Source organism: Stegodyphus dumicola, chromosome X2 (assembly GCF_044657685.1).
Source record: "Stegodyphus dumicola isolate Sdum_Otavi_A_Nest chromosome X2, ASM4465768v1".
NCBI lineage: Eukaryota > Metazoa > Arthropoda > Arachnida > Araneae > Eresidae > Stegodyphus > Stegodyphus dumicola.
In genome coordinates, this window is record NC_140781.1 from 50,088,414 (window position 1) to 50,108,353 (window position 19,940).

General features: G+C 32.3%; 1 protein-coding gene across 4 annotated transcripts in view; it reads right to left on the reverse strand.

Moving 5' to 3' along the window:
• Positions 1-19,940, reverse strand: part of LOC118181851 (tetratricopeptide repeat protein 21B-like) — a 226,943-nt gene that overhangs the window by 147,991 nt on the left and 59,012 nt on the right. For all 4 annotated transcript variants that reach the window (XR_015039192.1, XM_085809770.1, XM_085809769.1 and 1 more), the window contains exons 10-13: positions 14,658-14,835; positions 12,154-12,245; positions 5,867-5,974; positions 419-511 (exon numbers count right to left, since the gene is read on the reverse strand). Coding sequence is in view for 3 of the 4 variants with exons in the window: in XM_085809770.1 (XP_085665896.1) it covers positions 419-511; positions 5,867-5,974; positions 12,154-12,245; positions 14,658-14,835 (471 nt within the window). In the remaining variant the exon portion in view is untranslated. The remainder of the gene's footprint in view (positions 1-418; positions 512-5,866; positions 5,975-12,153; positions 12,246-14,657; positions 14,836-19,940) is intronic.

Genomic DNA, 19,940 nt, shown 5'->3' on the forward strand with positions numbered 1-19,940 from the left:
AAGTATAGCACAAAAAACGAAGCAAGTTAAACAATTTACACTGAAAGAAATGTTTAATAAGATAAACAAATAAATATTAAGCCTTTTTTTTTTTTTTTTTGTAAATTCTGATGCCCTTTAGATCATAAATACTTCATTATTTCATAAATCTCGATTTCATATTCTTAATTTTATAATTTCTACATACCATCTTACCAGATTTAAATTGATGATTTAATATCCCAAAAAATCCCAAATGTGGAATAGACGAAGTCAAGATGGGTACGGATTTTGGACTTTGTACTGTATCTCCCCATCACATTTATCTTACAAATGAGTGTTACTATTCATGAAATACGGAAACTGTGTTGCATGCTACTGTTCTTGCTTTATTCTAACAATGGCATATACAAAAAAAGTAAAATATAAAGTATATTACCTTGTGGGGGATATGCATAATAAATAATTTAAAGACATCATGAACAAACTTAGGTTGCAGTAGACGATAAAAAGATATACTCCACGGAATATCCTGGACCGAAAAAAAAAAAATGCAACAAATTTGTATTATAATCTCATGCACAAAATAATTATAAAATCATGCCACATTTGATAAGAAACATACTAAATATTAATCAAGTAAAGCCTTTTTTTATGTCAACAACAAAACAATGTCTAGGCATATAGAAACTTTGAGTAATAGTAATTTTATTGCAATATAAAAGAGTCGGAGAAAAAGGCTGGCAAAAATTTTAACGTTTCTTTTGCAAAGAATGTGGGGATGAAGTTTTTGAATCCCATGAACCTCATAAAATGTTCCAGTTTGAGATTCTAAAACTGAAATCATGCTTTTTTCATCATTTGAATCCTAACATAATAAATCATTAATGTCTTACTTTAAAACCTTGGAAGCAATAATTTTATCAATGCTGAATAGAGGCATTTATTAAGAAAGCTACGCAATTATTTATACATTTAAGTTTCAGTGAAATATTATTACCAATGTCATCTCATGGCGAACCTAAGCAATAATCTTTAGTTTTCTGGAGAAAATTTAGTGTTCCAAGTTTAGTGTTTAGAGAAATAATCTCCGCCACACACTTGCTTTGATTTAAAAAATGAAACACAATTTGAACTGTCAAACAAATTATACTGAGAACATAAAGATTCAAGAATTTTATTTGGGTATTTCACTTACTGAATTTTATTACATCTTCTTAATAGAGGAATTTTAAAAAATATATCCCAAAATTATTTTTTCCATTGAATGCAGATCTCAGATTTTACTTCAGTTAAAAAAAGATATTAAATCTTTCCATTCTTTTTTATTCTTACTTTTATTCAAAGGATTCAGGAGATTCGAGAGTTTTCATATTCGCAAAAATTTATTATTCCTCCCACTTCTGCTTGTTTCAAATTATAAGTAAGACAAGCTAGCTTAATGATACCAAAAGTAAAATGAATGTTTAAATATTACAAGATGAAAAAATATACTGTTTTGTAAGATATTTGTAACATTTAATAAGGAAATTGTATTTACAGACACTTACTTGCCTGTAATTTAATAATGCAAACAACTTATATTACATTATTTCACCAATTTAAAAAAATAGATCAAAGTGGAAACTTTGAAAGTCTCACTAAAATTTTTAATTATTTCTTAGAATGAAAAATTGGTCAAAATCATGCTGGGTGAGCCTTAGACTAATTAGCAAATATTTTCTTTATACAGATATGCAATACTTAACCAAACTATTTTTTATAAGAATTGACTAACAACATAATTCAGAAACTTTTACATTCCGCTTTGGTATTTTTTGTTTCTGCAAAATAATTTGTTAAAACTTCAGAAGCGGAGGAAGTATAGATTATGATTATAAAGTACATTTTAACATACCAGCATTAAACTGCAAATAACCACTCTGTGTGGAAAAACAATTAAACTCCAAACAGCACTAGAAAGCATATTATTTAATTTATGCTAAGAAATCTTAACATGTTACATTTGTATTTCCATATCACAAACTCTTAAAAACAGAAGCAATTTAAACTCAAAAATATATTAATATATTCTGAATTGAAATTGAACTGAGTGTAAAAACAGGTGGGAAGCAAAGAAAGAAAAATCACTGTATATTATTATTCAGCTATTTAAATAATCAGTATGCATTATTTTTCAGCTATTTAATTTAATATGCTTGGAAGAAAATAACAATAATTATTATACAGCTTGTCCACAAATGTTTCCTTTATTTTTGCATGCACAGGTTGTACATAGTACCTACACTTACAAAAAAAATGTTTCAAATGATGCAAATATTTAAATTTTAAAAAAAAAGTTATGTAAAAATTACAAAATCTTATTCTTTATAAGGTCAGTTGACCAGCTCATACAGTTATAGTTTAGTAAAAGTTTACACTCATGCAAAAACGATGGCTATGTATGGACTTTTATAAATGCACAGTATACATAACCAAACAAAAGATTAAACAAGAAAAAGCAATAAAAAATAATCTTAACCCAAGGAATACTAAATCTGCTGCCTTGGCAAGTAAGAGAGTGATTAAAAATACACCTTTGGTATTGTTAGAAATCAACAGATTATTAAACATTAAAAAGTAAAATTAATTTAATATAAACTGTAACCATAAATAAGATGTGTAGGTCAAAGAAGACTTAAAAAGCTAACAATATTTGAAATATTTTATATTTGAAAAGTAAAACAAGATCACAAATGAAACATGGTCACTCATTTTTAAGTTTTTGAAAGTCCTTTTCTTTTCAATATCCAGAAATTATTGCTTACTTTTAAAGTTTTATTTGCTTATTTATCTTATTCTTGTAATTTTTCTATTTAAAAATTTAATTTGTAATTGATTTGCAACAATATTTCTGATAGATACTGATAATAATTCTCCCTCTTTGTATGTACTGGATGTATCACAGTATGTGAGATATATGATACACCACATTGTTATAACAATAAAGTTTTAAATGTCTATCACAATATTATTAAAGAACAAGAACAAAAAATAATTTAAAGAAGGATTTTTTTTATTTCATTTGTAAAATGCATTTATGAAGAAAATATTGTATGTTTTTTGGTATTACTAGCATACTTAAGGACACAGCAGATGTCTGATATCATCAACACACAACACACTTTAGGGATTTCTCTAAGTACACAATAAATCTATAAAGTTCTAGGAATGAATTAAAAATGTTAAAAGAAAACAATTTCATTAGATTTATATTTTAATTTACAATTATCTAACACTGCATATCTCTTGACATGCTCAGAGAATATTTGGATGATCTCATGAATATCAACACTTAAAACGCTTCTTTTAATATACAATCATCTAACACTATATCTTGTGGGATGTTCACCGAATTTCTTGATACTTCATAAGATGTAAATATTTGAAATATACATTTATTCTCTTATGTTTTGCTAAATGTTTGCATTGCTCTTTAACTGTGTCTTTAAATTTAAGATTTCACTTTAATGAACATAACATGGTCTGCAAGGTGTCATAACTAGAAAGTAAAGAGACATGTCACAGTAGGTACAGCGTAGAAGGCACCTTTAACATGGCACAAAAAATCCAATACCTCGCCAAGTCTTTTCTAGCCAAATGCAATGAATGTTTTTCAAAAATTTGGTCTGTTGCATTTTTATAAAACACAGAGTTAACTGTTTTCTTCTTAAAGCAAAAAAAAAAAAAAAATCCTTCCAAGGCATACTTCCTATTATAGAAAGAAAAAACACCATCTCTTTACTCAAAACTTCTAGAAGTGAGATTCTCTAATCAAATTTTCTTTGTCTATGTAGATTCCAAGGGGGTCGATGAAGGAAAACCTGTGAAGCTATTTGTTAGGATCTGTAACTGGGCAAACTCGGCCACAGGGATATAAAATCACAAGCCTCGTGGTTTCACTTGCCTAGCTGGGAGACACCTTGAGACGAAACTTCATTGGCCTAGTCTAGATGGATTGGCATAAGTCCTTGCCATAGAACAAGGCAGCCTGTGTAGTACTGGAGGGAGCAATTTTGACAACCTATCAGATCTCCAGGCATGCAAGTTCCCCCATCGTGAAACCTGGAAACTGGGAGTGGTGACCTCGCATGCCCAGGAGGTAGCAGAGGTCATACAGAACTTCTAAGTCTGCCATCTGGGACTGGGGCTCTAGGGCGGTAAGAAAATTAGCATATATTAACCTCTTGGGAAAACTTTGATTGGCAACCTGCCTGATATGGGGGTCTCTCAGTTGGGACAGGTTTATGTAGTGCTGATTGGCAGAGCATGACAGACAACTATTATTAGTATTATTATTACCTATGTAGACAGCTGTCAGTTTGCCTCTGACCGAGTTCGACATAAAGCACTAGCTTTATTAGCCTACAAGTGGCCGAGTGCTTAAGACTGCTGAATGCTGGGAGTTTGAACCAAGTTCAATCCCAGACAAAAGGGCTGGCTACATAGTTCATTTCTTGGTTTTCCTCATGTATAACATGACTGCAAGCCAATTTGCCTCATAAAGTACTCCACAAATGCATCTTTCCTCCTAGGCAGATAGCCCACATGTGCTTTGTCACGCCTAAAAATCTAAAATAACATCTGTAAGTAGGAATGACTTATTTCCAAATCACTGTCTGCCATTTCAATCCAGAGCAAGTTGCTTCTTGTTTTTCAGCCTTTGAACTCATACTAGCATACATCAGCTGCATATATTCAAGCAAAATATTACACTTAAATTCCTTTCTAAAAAGATATGAAATTTTAAAGAAAAAAGTGCAGACACATGCAAGTAAATTGTGACTATTAAAGACGTGCTTCACTATAAAGTTGTCATTAGTTATAATAAAGTAAGTTTGCTAGAAATGACAAAAAAATTCAGTACTAACACTTTGCAGATGCATAATGCGCAGGTTTATTTACTATAAATTTCTTAAAAGTATTAACACATTTTAAACTGCAATAAAGATACAGATTGTGTTTATTTATATGAGCATGAGATTATAAAATGGACTTGCAAAATTTTAAAAAGCGTAACTTTGAAGAACAAAGATTTTGGAAACGAAAATGGAGCATTGAACTCCATGAAAAATCTTCATGAATGAGCCTTTGTAGGGTTTTATTTTATCTTCTTATTAAGTTTTATTTTGAAAACACCCTCATTTTATTACCTACACTTTCCTGCCAGAACGAGTTTTCAGTTTCATGCTCTATGCGAAGTAGGGTAGAAACTATCATTCAAGTTGAGGTTTGAGCTACTTCATTCAGACAATGTGTTCTGCCTTTTGGTCTCATTGTTTGTTGCTAGATAAAGTTTTTATTTTATGGCCGCACATATTATCTGCCTATTAATCTACGCTGGCGATTTTAGCCAAGAGCCAACTACGAGTTAAATATCTGTGCAGCTTTGGCTGATTATTCAACTTAGAATTTTACTTTTAAGATAAAGCCGTAAGTGCTCGCTATTTATACGTCTAGGTGGGGCTATCTATGAATATATTTGAGTTAAAATAAAAGGTTATTTTAACCCTTCTGTTGTTGTTACTGCCCCAGAAGAACTTAGCAAATAGTCACTGCACAGTTCTAGTAGGTTCTAGCATTCAAATAACATTAATTTAGCTAGAACACTATAATCTAAACAACAAATGTAAGCTATAATTGCAATCTTTTATATAATATTTTTACTTAAAACTATCATATTAGTTTATTTAATAACATTATTCTCTTAATAGCAACATTAAATATAGAAAAAAAAAAAAAAAAAAAAAAGATTTAGATTTCTGAAACAACAGTAAATTTAGGCAGACATGGAAAGAAAATACTTTGAATCAATTAATGAGAAAGCAGAAGCACAAGTTTATTTTACCTTGAGAGATTCTAAATACAATTTCAGAGATTTAGCTAAATAATCCACTATTGTGTCTGAAGAACCCTTTACTTTGTCCTCCACAAAAGCATGCAAGTACAATACATCCTACAAATTTCAGAAATAAAAATACAACTTCATATTTGTTCATAAAAATGGGTGCATCATTTTAAAAAATAATTATAGTAACATTTTGCATTTAGCTAATACAATAGAGCTTAACTTTTAACTACTGTGAGTGGTCTGAGAGACTGCTGAGGATATTCTAACTGTCGCTTCCACCCCTAAAAATGGAGAATGGTCCCTGTCCTTCCTCCTACCTTCCCAAACCCATCCCACAAGGTCACATATCCAGTTTTGCAATTCTAGCTTTATTATGGTTTCAGTTATCATGTTTTTTACTTTTTAAGTGGTCTGGGAGACCACTCACAGTAGATGCGTACCAGTTTCAGTACACAATACACGTTATTTATCGGATGCTTGTTTTTTCTAATAGTGATAAATATGGCTCCAAATTTTACAAGAAAATGTCCTGTATATCTCACTCAAAAAGAAATTGAATATCTTGTCAACAATATTTTTTATGTAGATTACTCTGATTCTCAAGAATCATGTAGTATTCACAGCAAAAGCAAAAGTGAATCTCAGCTTTCTGCAGATGAATATCATAATTTTTCTAATGTCTGTGAACAAAATAATTTTTATGGAAAAAACACTTCAAATGGAGCAAAAAAAGAACCAAATCGGACCGTACGAACACCAAAGCATAACATAAAATTTCAGCTTCCTGGTCTGAAACATACTGCAAAAATAGACTCTAGAGCAGAGCCCGAAGATACTTGGAATTTATGTTTATACATAGTGTTCCAGTCATATCTTGATGCTACAAAACTGGAAGGAAAACATTTTATGCTTTTATTAGCTAATCAACTTATTAAATTGCATCTGAAAATTGGGATAACTTCCACTTTTTTGCCAAGGGAATAATTAAAAGAATCCTTGGACAGAAGGAAATTAAGAGATTGGATTTATCAAATCAAGAAGTAACATGTTGTCTGTGTCCACCTTGTAAGAAGAGAAAAACAGCATACAAATGAAAGGAACCAGTCAAAAAATGTGTTTTGACTGTGTATCATCTTATGATTCATCCTTGTAAAAGATGATATACTAATTTATTATTTATTAATAATTAAATTCATTGTTACAGAATTATTGTTTAATTGACAGTAATACTTAATAAAGCCACATATTTCCATGCATGTTTTAATAAAATCATTGTTCTTTAAAAACTTTATTCCTTAAAACGAAGAAGATAGTCATTTTTAGATGAATTTAACTGCATAAAATTAATGACTTATGTTTAAAATATATTGATTTAAATGAATTAGAATTCCATAAATATGCATAAAGCATCTATAACATTCCTTAAAAAGGCATAACAGTATGTATTTTTATGCGTTTCGTTCTGTGAGACCGCTCACAGTAATTATGGAAAAAAAAACAGTCACAGCATTTAAAGGTTAATATATACAACTCAACAAATTTTAAATTATACTAATAGAAAGAGTGTTTTTCAGAATAATTAATTATTGTACGTGCAGGGTAATCAAATTTTCCATAAAGTTAAATAACTTCATGAATGTTAAATGAACAAATCTACAATTAAAATGTGTCCAAGCTAAATGTGCTTGCACCATTAAACATATAAATTAAAGGTTTGACTGCAAAATAATACTAGATAATTTTAAGCAAATATAAAAAACTGTCTGTTCATATCTAACTCTCAGTCTAATCAAATGAGTCATTTTACATTCTGTTATCAAAGCCTACCTATATTGTACTCTTAATACAATACCATAAAAACTTAGCATGAATACTGGGTTAATCAATTTTTTTAATTTATATATTTCTTAAATTTCATTACTTAATTTTTTTCGTGATCTTTGCCTATGTCTTTGGAAGAGAATATAACCAAGCTTGGAAGAGATAATATACCTTCTGAGTGAAATGAATGTACTTTCAGTTTGTGTGTCCGAGTTTCTGTATCACTTTCCTGATATGGGTTGATTATAATTAAAGTTGCAGTTTCAAAACGCTCTAACTTTAAAACTACTGGTCAGAATGACTTAATATTTTACCAGAACAATTGTGAGCCAATGGGATTTTGTTTGGTCAAGAAGAAAAAAATAGTTTCAAAATGTGCCAACAGATGGCGTTTGTCAGAGTTCACATGGCTGGTTGTGGAGGTATGCACATTCCTAAAACTTGACATGCTCATGACAGACATAGCTGTGATAAAAATGCAGAGTACGTAATACTTTGCCTGAATGCTTCATCATGACTGGCAAATAAGGATCGCTCTCTGCTCGTGAAGCTTTTCTATCAGAACGGTGATTCTGCGCTAACAGCTGTAAGGAAGTTCTGGACATTAGAAGGCATAAAATCCAGCCACACATGACCACTTGCAGTCTGCAAAAAATGATAGATGAATTTGAAGGGACCGGTTTATTTGATGTGAAATGAGGTAGAGGATGAAAACCAGTTATGGCAGTGGCAGTGCAAAATATGACCACAATGCTTTAAGAATAGATGAACAGTGATGCAGGAATCAGCAGTGTACAGGGAACTGCAAAAATGTTGGATATGCTTATGAGCACGGTGCATGTCCTCTGGAACATCTTGCGCTGTTATCCATGCAAGATAAACACATGTGCATATGTTGCTACTTGCTGACACGTGAATCGTTTGCACAAGAATTTCTTGCCCGAATGGAAGTGGACAATGGATGGCCAGCGAACATTCCATGGTCTGGTTACACCTATTTCCATTTGCAAGGTTCTGTAAACACACAAAATTGCAGGATAAAATTGGTGATCGAGAATCCATTCCCGTTACAGCCATTACCTCTTCAGTCTAAAAAGGTCACTGTGTAGAATACTGGCAGCATTTGTCATCAGACCATTCTTCAAGATCACACTTGCAGGTCCCGTTAACTGCACCCTTTTTGTCAAGCAGTATGAAACAGTTTTTCTTAACCATGTCCTTCCAGCAATTCAGCAGCATCAGTGTGTGGATCACACAAAATTCATGCAAGATGGTGCTCCTCCAGACTTGTGTGAAGCAGCTGCTCATCGCTCATAAAATCATAAGCCGCCATTTTCCAATAGGGTGGCCACCACGTTCGCCCAATTAAACCTGTGTGATTTTTGGCTTTGGGGATACCTGAAGAATGTCTCTTACATTAGGTAGATTGGGAATCTGGCCAACTTAAAGGCAAGCACCATGTACCACATTCATAGCATCAGCACAGATACCCTCCAAACTATTGTAGAATACGCCATTTTGCACTCCCAACTAGTAGCGGAACAAGGCAGAGGCCATATTGAACAACTTATGCATTAATTATCTCTAAAGTGTTTGTTTAATAAAGCTCCTCTTTTCCTCTTGTCACTATCACTGTTTTTGCTGGACACACATATCCTTTAAACTGTTCGCTGAGAACACATCTTTTCGCCTTCATAAACCCTTGGAGTCTATCATTTCCTTTCGGCTAATAACATTTCTGTGTTTAACGATTAGGCCTTAACCCCTGATAGTGCAATCTACTGGCACATTTGGGACCTATTTTTTTTTTCCTGCACCAAACAAAATTCCATTGCCTTATGATTGTTCTGGTAAAATATCAAGACATTATGACTGGTAGTATTAAAGTTAGAGCATTTTAAAATCGCAACTTATAATCAACCTGTACTTCCAAGGGTTCATCAAAAGTGTGTCCTGCTACAATAATGTCATCCAGATATACAAGACAAAGCTTCATATGGCAGTACATTACAAACTCTCTCTATTAGGTATTCAAATGTGGACGGAAGGGTGCAGAGTCCAAAAAGCCTAACTTTAAACAGCCAAGGTACTAAATGTACCTTCACTAGTACTAAATGTAGTCTTCTCATGACTTTTGGTATCAGTTTCCCCTTGCCAGAAGCAACTCTTCAAATAAAGAGTGGAAAACTCTTTGTTTCTTGCAAGAACATCTGAGGCATCATCAAGTCATATCAAAAGCTTTCTCTTCAAACCACTCTGCATTATGGGTTTCGCCCCGAAATTTGAAAGTTTTCCAAAATATCATGAATAATTGCTATTTTCTTGATTATGTTTCCCAAAATGTCACGAATAAGTGCTATTTTCTTAATTATAGCTACAAAATGCTCCTCTCACTCTGTAACTGACTTCTTTTCTTCCAATATACATCCAACAGAAATCAGATTGACCTGGAGGCTTCTTGTGTAACGAATGGGAAAGCCATCCTCCAATATGGAATTTTACGTCCATAGCCCTTAAAGGATTAATGGTATTTAAACGTGCATAGTCGACAGAAACTCAAATGGCATCATCTTTCTTGCGAACCAGTACTGTAGATGATATCCATGGACTAGAGGAAAGTTTAATAACATCATTGTTCTGCATCTCTTTCAGAAATTTTTCTACATCTTTTTTCATGAAGGCAAATGCTGATATGTCACTCAACCCACCACTGCACATGACAAATTCGTTTTTTATTATTTCAGACAGATGGCAGCATCTGTACTACTGCTGTTTAATCTACCTCCTATCTTTAGTACATCATTTAACATGTGCATTGTCAACAAAGCAGGGTCTTTCAGATGGGAGTTATTTCATTGTGCAAATTATCTTGGGTCTGTGAGATCCAACCTATCCAAATATGTAAGTGTAAGTATGGAATGAGATCAAAAGTTGCAGAATCACATTTATTGTTTCGTGAAAAACTCACAGAAATTGCTCAAAATGCCAACAACTCACTCTTCCATTTCTGGCGTTCATGCATTTCGTGAATGTCCTGTATTGCTTTTTGTGATGGCAAAAGAACTGGTTTCTCACATGCTTCGATCAACCCTTTAAAAGGTTGGATGACTTGAAATCCGATGAGTTGGAAACCACTGTTCGCACAACCATTGTGCTTTGCGTCCATCCCCTTTTGCGTCACCATAACATGAGCTGAATATCTGCCAATTCTCATACGCATACTCTGCCATAGCATTTACGAAAAGTTTTGGACAATGTTAGCAAGGTTGAAGCGATGATGTGTCATTGTCAAGGACACCATTTGCTCTGATTGGCTTTCTTTGGTACCGACTAAAAGCAAAATGCTGCTTCTTCTTGATGCAAGTTTGCATACAGTTAATTTCTTGAAAGTGGTAGCAGATAGTCTTCATGTTCTTCCTCAATGCTTGTCTACTTTCTTCATATCTGCCTCTCATAGTGGAATGCAACCCTGTGTTCTACAATAGTTATTGCTCATCTGGATAGGTACTATCACCCCCCTCTTAATTTGTAAAAACAATTTAGAATCACCCTGCATATTTAACCCACAGCATTTGAATTTTAGTAGTGTTATAACAATATGAATGTTTTATAAAAACAAATTATTTTCCTTCTTACTAGAAAATTTCATTACGTGTATGTCCAAGGATTTGAGATGGATTAATAGCATATACCGAGGTACCACTGTATTTCAAAATTTATATTTAAGTATATTTTGTTGAAAATTAATCACAAAAAAGATACTTTTTGGCATGATAAAACATGTACAAAAGCAAAATGCTGCTTCTTCTTGATGCAAGTTTGCATACAGTTAATTTCTTGAAAACGGTAGCAGATAGTCTTCATGTTCTTCCTCAATGCTTGTCTACTTTCCTCATATCTGCCTCTCATAGTGGAATGCAACCCTGTGTTCTACAATAGTTATTGCTCATCTGGATAGGTACTATCACCCCCCTCTTAATTTGTAAAAACAATTTAGAATCACCCTGCATATTTAACCCACAGCATTTAAATTTTAGTAGTGTTATAACAATATGAATGTTTTATAAAAACAAATTATTTTCCTTCTTACTAGAAAATTTCATTACATGTATGTCCAAGGATTTGAGATGGATTAATAGCATATACCGAGGTACCACTGTATTTCAAAATTTATATTTAAGTATATTTTGTTGAAAATTAATCACAAAAAAGATACTTTTTGGCATGATAAAACATGTACGCATTACCTAGCTCTGAGGGGTACTTTTGTGAGAAATTTTGTAAAGAAAATAATGCTTGTTTTACTAAGGAAACAATGAAAAGAAAACATTCCAGTATCTATCTCTTTCTAGTAGAAGCTGAACTCAGATCTTTTGGATTCACCAGATCTACAAGTCAAAATTACTATTTTTGAAAGCCTAAAATATTTTTTTAAAAAATCAGCATTTAAAAAGCACACTTACAGGTTTCATTTCAGTCTGAAGTTGCTGGTATATTTTAATGTGTTCAACTGCTTTCTCTATTTCCTCTTGATAAACTAAGCACAGCAAGAAACCTAAAACAACCAAGAACTTCAGAAAAAAAAATCATTTGCTGTATGATTTACTTACAGTTAAAATACATTGAAATTACTTCAATTTCAGTTCTTGCAAATCTCTGAAATCCTATAACTATTTTACAAAATCTCAAATAAAAGGAATGCATTTGTTTCACTATAAACATAAAATACATATAACTGAAAAGAATTCCAAACTTTCATTCAGAATTAAATCTTAATGAATTGGCAGTTAACTCAGTGTTACTTTTATTTAAATTTTTGAAACCTAAGTTGAAAATTCTTTTAATTTAATTAGGAATCAATTTGTATATTTTTTAGATTAGTACTAACCATAGGAAATCTATAAAAATATTCAAGAAAATAAGCTGCTTCATTACTTTTTCACAATAAAATAGAAGTTTCTAATATTGCTATTACAGAATTTTAACAGTGCAAAAAAAAAAAAAATTGAGCTTCACTTCTAGTGCCTGCCTACTACCATATATTTCTGAATGTAAGCCAATCCATTTATAAGTCGGAGGTGTTTCTTTCCTTTGAAAATTTTTCCAAAATTAAACTGCTCATAAATTAATATGGAAAAAGAAAAATTCTACAGTGTTCAAACAGATCACCGTGATGATGAAAATGTTGCTAAGCTAATGAAATAGATGTAATATTTCCCAGTCAAATTTTAGTAAAGTAAAATACCAGATGCCAGTGGCAATAATTTTAACTCTGGGAACCCTGTCAGAAGCAAGCATATTTTTTCCATCCACTTTTTTTGTCTTGTATTTGATGTGCAGTACCTGTGCTAGTCTCTCTTTTTTTTTTTTTTTTTTTTGTGCCATTCTATTTTTTATCTGGAAGATGAGCGAGAAGACAAATTTTTATATGGCTAATTTCAAATGGCATTTGCAGAAAATTCTAACAACACTATGCCTACTTGACATTTCTTCAGAAATGGTAAAACAAGTTCAAAAGTAGGGAAAGCTGGGCACAAATGTTGCCAACATCAAATTTTTCATTTTAGTGAAAATAAAATAAACCAGCATAATAAATAATCCTGACAATAAAGCAACTTATTTGCATAAATAAGTAACTCATTTCATTTAAAATTATTTTAACTGAAGAAAAATTAAAGGGCGATATTTGGTGATCTATCGCTTGTGCCCTGCTAATGGAAAAATACCTAAGTTTTTGCAAGTTTAGCAGATCCGTATATTAGCCGACACCTGTAATTTAGGTTTAGGAAATTTTCCAAAACTTCTCAGCTTATATATAGAAACGTATGATATATTTTAATTATTCAGGTCATTCTCTCATGGTCATACAGTGATAAGGAAACAGATATGGAGAAATGGTTTGGACTTTCCAAACTAAACCTGTTAAACTCATTTTCAGAGCTATAGATACTACCATGCACTATTTTAAATAACAGACACTGGTTTTGTAATTTTAAAAAAAAAATAGAATTAATTAACAGCAAAAGTATTTTAGACACGGAATAGAATACTCTTCTGAAAAAGTTCTTGGAAAATGTATGTCACAAGTGCAAAACCTACAGTATATGAATTTGGGTGTTACAAGGCCAAATTTGGCCAATTCTCTGCAGAAGAAATGCATAAAGCAGTATTACCTGAGGTAAGATAATTAGTGTTGTAGAGCAAATGAAGATAACGCATCCTTCGACCACTGGATCAGATGGCACATTTTGAACAAAGGTTACTGCAGTAAAGATGTTTGAGATTCTTAGATCCAAAATACATCCTTATCATGTCATTATTGTGACATAACAGGAATCTGTTATTAATTGCCAAATTTCTTACCCTCTGATCCCACTAGTCTCTCTTATCAAGAGAGTTCTATGGGATTGACATTTATCAAAAATTCATGCTATCTGCGATTCAACAACCAGTCTAAAAAATGGATAGCTAAAAAAAAAGCCTTTCATTTCAAATAGAATTGCCTTACAAGCATTTGCACTGAACTTTATGAATATAGGAACAAAAGAAACATCACACATCTTATTTCATATCTCTATTAAACTTTCTTTGAATCTGTGGGAAAAAAATATATTTCTAAGTAAAGCAGAAAATGTGATTGATACCATTCTTTATGTGAAATTAAATAAGTGCATCAATTATAAATAACATTTTATATTACATATATATACATATATAACCAATAATTTATAATTAGAAAACTTTTTTTTATATACCATCTGCAAGAAATAGAAATTCAATTAAAACCATGAATTATTATAAAATTTTATTCAGCCTTTTTTTTTTCCCCTTAGTAATTTAAATAGTATTATCTAGACCCTTATTGCATTAAAAACATAAAAATTTGTAATACATGTATAAAGCCACATTTGATATTTTTCAAAAATCTCCTAAGCCATTAATCTCATCATTCAAAATAACAGCTTGCCTGATATAGATCTTTCACATGCATGGTTTTCAAAAATAGCTTGAGCTTTCTTAAATTTGCGTAAATGCAGACACTGGTAACCAAATTCAGCATTTGTATCAGGTTCAGTTGGATTGAAGTCACATGCATTTCTTGCCATAGAATAAGTATATTCCAGAATAGGCTTATGCAATCCAGACTAAAAAGTAATATAAATATTACAACAAAGAAATTGCATATAATCCATATAATATACATATGCATCAATAAAACATTATTATTAAATTCTTAAAAAGCATATACAAGTGAAATAACATTTTAGCTTTAATTTTATCACTAAGCCCCCCCCTCTAATTTTCTTTTACTTACTCATAACAGAAGAAAAGTTAATGAAAGTTTAATATTTCATGATACAAGTGATAAAAGCTACATCTTAACACAAGCACTATCATTAATTATCTTTAGTATATAATTAGAAATATTCATGAAGATTCCCTTGTGCTGTGAAAACAAATCAACACTTATTAAAAGTAATGATATGCACTTTTTCAAAGATGTATAGATACAGCATACAGTAGAAGACCCAATTGCACAGCATTCAACTCATTGGAAAACTCAAGTAACAGAAATATTTTAAAATTTTAACTCCCCCCCCCCAAAAAAAAATAGCAAAAAAAGACAGAACTAGCAAAAAGTATATTTATGACACTATCGCCAAGGGAGCTAGCATATCTCATGAATTTTAAGCTAAACAACTACATATACTAAAAAAGAATGATATACATTTTTTAATATATACACTACCAACATTGAAAATGCAACACCAAGAATAAGAGGCCAGAAAGTGATGAAACTTGGCAAACAGAGAAAGACAGCAACGAACAATAAGTAATCTTTATTTTGAAATTATATACACAATACAGAGCGAGAACAACATCGGCTCAGTAGGTTGTAGGACCACCTTGAACGGCGATACATGAAGCAACACGTCTAGTTAAAGAGTCAATGAGACTATGGATGGTGTCCTGAGGAATGGCTCTCCTTTCCCCGACAACCATTTGCCACAGTTCGTTTTTTGAACATGGCAGTGGCAAGGTCTGCAAATTTGTTCAATCACATCCTAAATGTGTTTGGTGAGAGATCAGGAGAGAGTGTTGGCCAGGGAAGTATCTCTACACCTTACAGAGCACGTTGACTGATGTGAGTGATACGTGGTTGGGCATTATCTTGCTGATAAAGGGCATTGAGACTTCCCAAAGGTAGGGGTGTGTCCCCTTCCAGAGCACATCATCCACATATCATAGGGCTGTAGTATCCTGAATACGAACTAGAGGTGACCTGGAATCATACATAATTGTGCCCCAAACCATGATGCCGTGTTGTTGCATGGTGGGGTATTCCACAATTACTGTCGGATTGGACCTGTCTCCACATTGATGTCACACTCATACGCAACAACTATCATTGGAGAAACAGAAGTGTGACTCATCTGAGAACACAACCCTGTGCCATTCTGTCCTCCACATCGTTCCAGTCCTGCACCATTTCCAGAAAAGGGTAACTCATTCCACACTGTTTCAAGTCTATGCCACACTTCATCAACTGTATTAGCTGGGAAGAGGTGGCTGGCCAGTCAGTGGGTGACAGATCTGGAGGCTGTGCAGGCCAAGGCAGCAATCGTATATACTGTGCATCAAGGAAGGTCGGAATATGATGTTCAACATGTGGTCTCGCATTACCTTGTTGGAGGATTGCATTTGGCAGGCCTTGAAGATGGGCACAACAACTGGTCGTAAGATGCCAGAAATGTACCGATCTGCATTTAAATTACTGTCGATCTGAACTAGAGATATGCATGTCGTCAGGATATGCATGTCAGGTGCAGGGCTCCTTATGACGATATCAAATGGAAGCAGATGATGTGCGGTCCCCTCGGAGCCACAGATCGTATACAGCCATCAGAATACTGCATACAGAACTGGGACTTATCTGAAAAGATGACACAGTGCCACTCTTGTATCCAGCTTTGTCATTTGGTGCACCAGGGTTGCTGTCTCTCTCTATACTGCACTGTTGAGGGAACCTGAAGTAATGGTCACCGTGCTGATAGTACACGATGCTGCAGATGCTGACGCACCATACGAGCAGATACTCGGCCTGCTGCAAACATGTCCATTTCCTGACTAATGGTCTGTGATATGGTTATATGATTTTGCAGGGCTGACATGACACTATGTCTGTCTACTCGGGCATTAGTCACGGGAGGGCATTGAGATCCTGCATGCTGTTCAGTATGACCCTCAGAGACCCTTTGATTTCATAGTCACATGACAATGGTTGAATGTTAATCAGTGCAATGCGCAATATCACAGAACCGTAATCCATACTCTCAATAGGCAATGACCCTGCCTCTATGCAATTCCAACACTTGCTGGAAATCATTTCTTCTTACTTGAGGCATAACGTGATATTCTGAGCAAACTCCGACCTTACAAAGTACTTTCCAAATGAGAAATCCACTACACAACTTTCCTTTTATGCAGTGTTCAGATGTCGTTTCTCCTTTTTGCATCATCTAAATGCACTGAATACTAATCATTTGCATAGCCCAACCTTATCTTCCTTTCATGAGATGTTGGCGTTTGTCAGATCATTCCTTCCTGGTGTTGCAATTTTAATGGCCAGCAGTTTATATAAAGAAATTTGAGATCACTTGATACCATAAGTCTCAATGGATCTGTCAGGTGAAACATGTTTGCATAGTCTAGTTAATCAACTTGGTTAGAAGCTTCAAGCGCTTTTCCCTTGACAAGTTCTGCTTGAAGCTTTGGACACAGAAGATCAACAAAATATTTTTGTGCTCGATTTTTCAAATATTTCTAAATTTTTTCTGTTATTTTAAAAGGTTTCTTAGTTCATAATTTGTAATTTACTTAGTAACTTATTTTACAGTGTTTCTGGAATTAAGATAGGTAACTTCAGGTGTTTTAAATGACCTTTTCTAGGATTTAAAATTTCTTTATTTAGATATAGATACATTTTTTAAAAAAAATTATATTCTTTTTTAGTACCGTATTTGATGGCATATAAGATGCACTTTTTTTCCTAAATTTGGTCTCAAAAAAGTTACCTGATATGTGAAGGACACAGTCTTATATGTGAAGGTAATTGCATTCAATAATTGTTTATTTGGCTTTTACGAAAAGTGAGAACTAAAAGAAACCACGCTATTGAAACTTTTTTCCCTTGTGTGTGGCCGTCTAAATAAGGGTGCGTCTTATATGCCGTCAAATACGGTATATAACAGCTGCTGTGTACTACAAAGGATTTGGATATAAAAAGCAATGTAAAAAGAAAATTTTTACAAAATATCTGCATAAAATTAATTTAAAAATTCTTTGAATGTTACACATCATATATTGAGATTGCACATTTCCTTCTCAAGGCAATGTTATGTGTATGGCATGTTATATAATTTTACATTATGCCTTTGATATTCAAATTGATAACCATAAAAGATGACTTTAGAATATTAGACTAGAAATTTCTTCTCCCATTCATTTGGCTTTTCTTCCATAAACTACACTTTTATATATTCAACTATACGGAATTTTCCCTCATCAGGCATTTTGCATTTCCTGAGCTTTCTGGATAACCAAGCTTTTACTGTGTAATAATATACACTTTTAACATGTAATTATGAGAGGTGAACAATGTGCTTTTTACAATTTTGAGAAAACATTTAAGATTACAAGTTTTACTTATATATTTGTAGCACAGAGACATCTTCACAAACATTTCTAATTATGCACTAATGATAATAATGATGGTATTGATAATAACAGGGTTGCCACTCAAACTGGAGATTAAAATTCCCTGACTTTTCCAGGTTTTCCAGGTGTGTTCTAAGAAAATTCTACTTTATCCGTGTCCACGTTGGCTGTGCTGAGAGGTAAGAGGTAAATTAATTATAGTACCACTTGAAAACACAAAAATTTGCCAATTACATTAAATATGTAATATACATAAAGACATGAAGCAAGAAATTTAGAACTAATTTTTCACAAAGCCCAAAAATGGAAATTCATAATTAATAAATTTCAAATAATCCTATAAATGTAAAAAAGAATTTAAAAAATGTTAAACACCAAAACTTTTCAAACAAGCAATATCCCAATTCAAAAACTTAAAAAATTTAAAGAAAAATTAACATAACAGAAGAGGAATTCAATCAACTTCAATGCCATTTTGACAGGAGGAGGAACACTGAAATGAACAGAAATCTCTCTTCCACAAAAATCCTTGATTTCTGTATCCAGAATTAGCCAATGAACCATTTCAATGTATTTTAATTATAATAGTTCACATGAAAATTCTGGCCTCTCCCCAAAGCAAGGGGGAAAAGCAAAGTAAAATCTAAATAGAATCAGGTACCTTAAATAAAGAGAATTCTATTTAAAAAATTGAAAATGTAAGTGAAATAATAAAATACTTCAGTGAAAAATTCAAATCAAAATTTTACCTTTAAACAAATAGTATACAATCCAAAGAATTCAAAACATAAGTGAAATGATAAAACTTTAGTGAAAATTTTGATTTTAAATTTCCACTAAAGTATTTTATTATTTCACTTTCTCTTTAAATTTCTTTAATTGGGATGTTGCTTATTTGAAAAATTTTTGTTTTAAAATTTTTTTAATTCTTTTTTACATTTATAGGATTATTTGAAAATTTATAAATTACGAATTTCAACTTTGGGTCTTTGTCAAAAAATTAGTTTTAAATTTTTTACTTTATGTCTTTACTGATAATTTTTTAGCAGTTTGATGTGCAAAAATATTAGGCATGTTCATATTTTGTTTTTAAAAAACTATTTTGTAATTATATATAATCCACAAAGCATTACAACTATAATTATAATAGGAGTTGTTTTCTCCACTGAAAACTAAGATTAGAATCTGCCCAATCTGGATTAAAAAATCGCTTTTTTGCAGCTAAACGAAAGAAAGAAATCTAATGAAACTTTAAAATACATTCAAGGTATTTTATACAGTACAAAGTCTAAAATCCGGACTCGTCGGAACTTCGATGAGTGCGGATTTGAGATTTTTCCAGATATTAGATCATCAATTTAAATCTAGTAAGATGGCATGCAAGAATTATAAAATAAAAAATATGAAATCATGATTTATGAAATAACGAAGTATTTATGATCTAAAGGGCATCAAAATTTACAAAAAAAAAAAAAAAGGGACGCTTAATATTTATCTGTTTACCTTATTAAACATTTCTTTCAATGTAAGT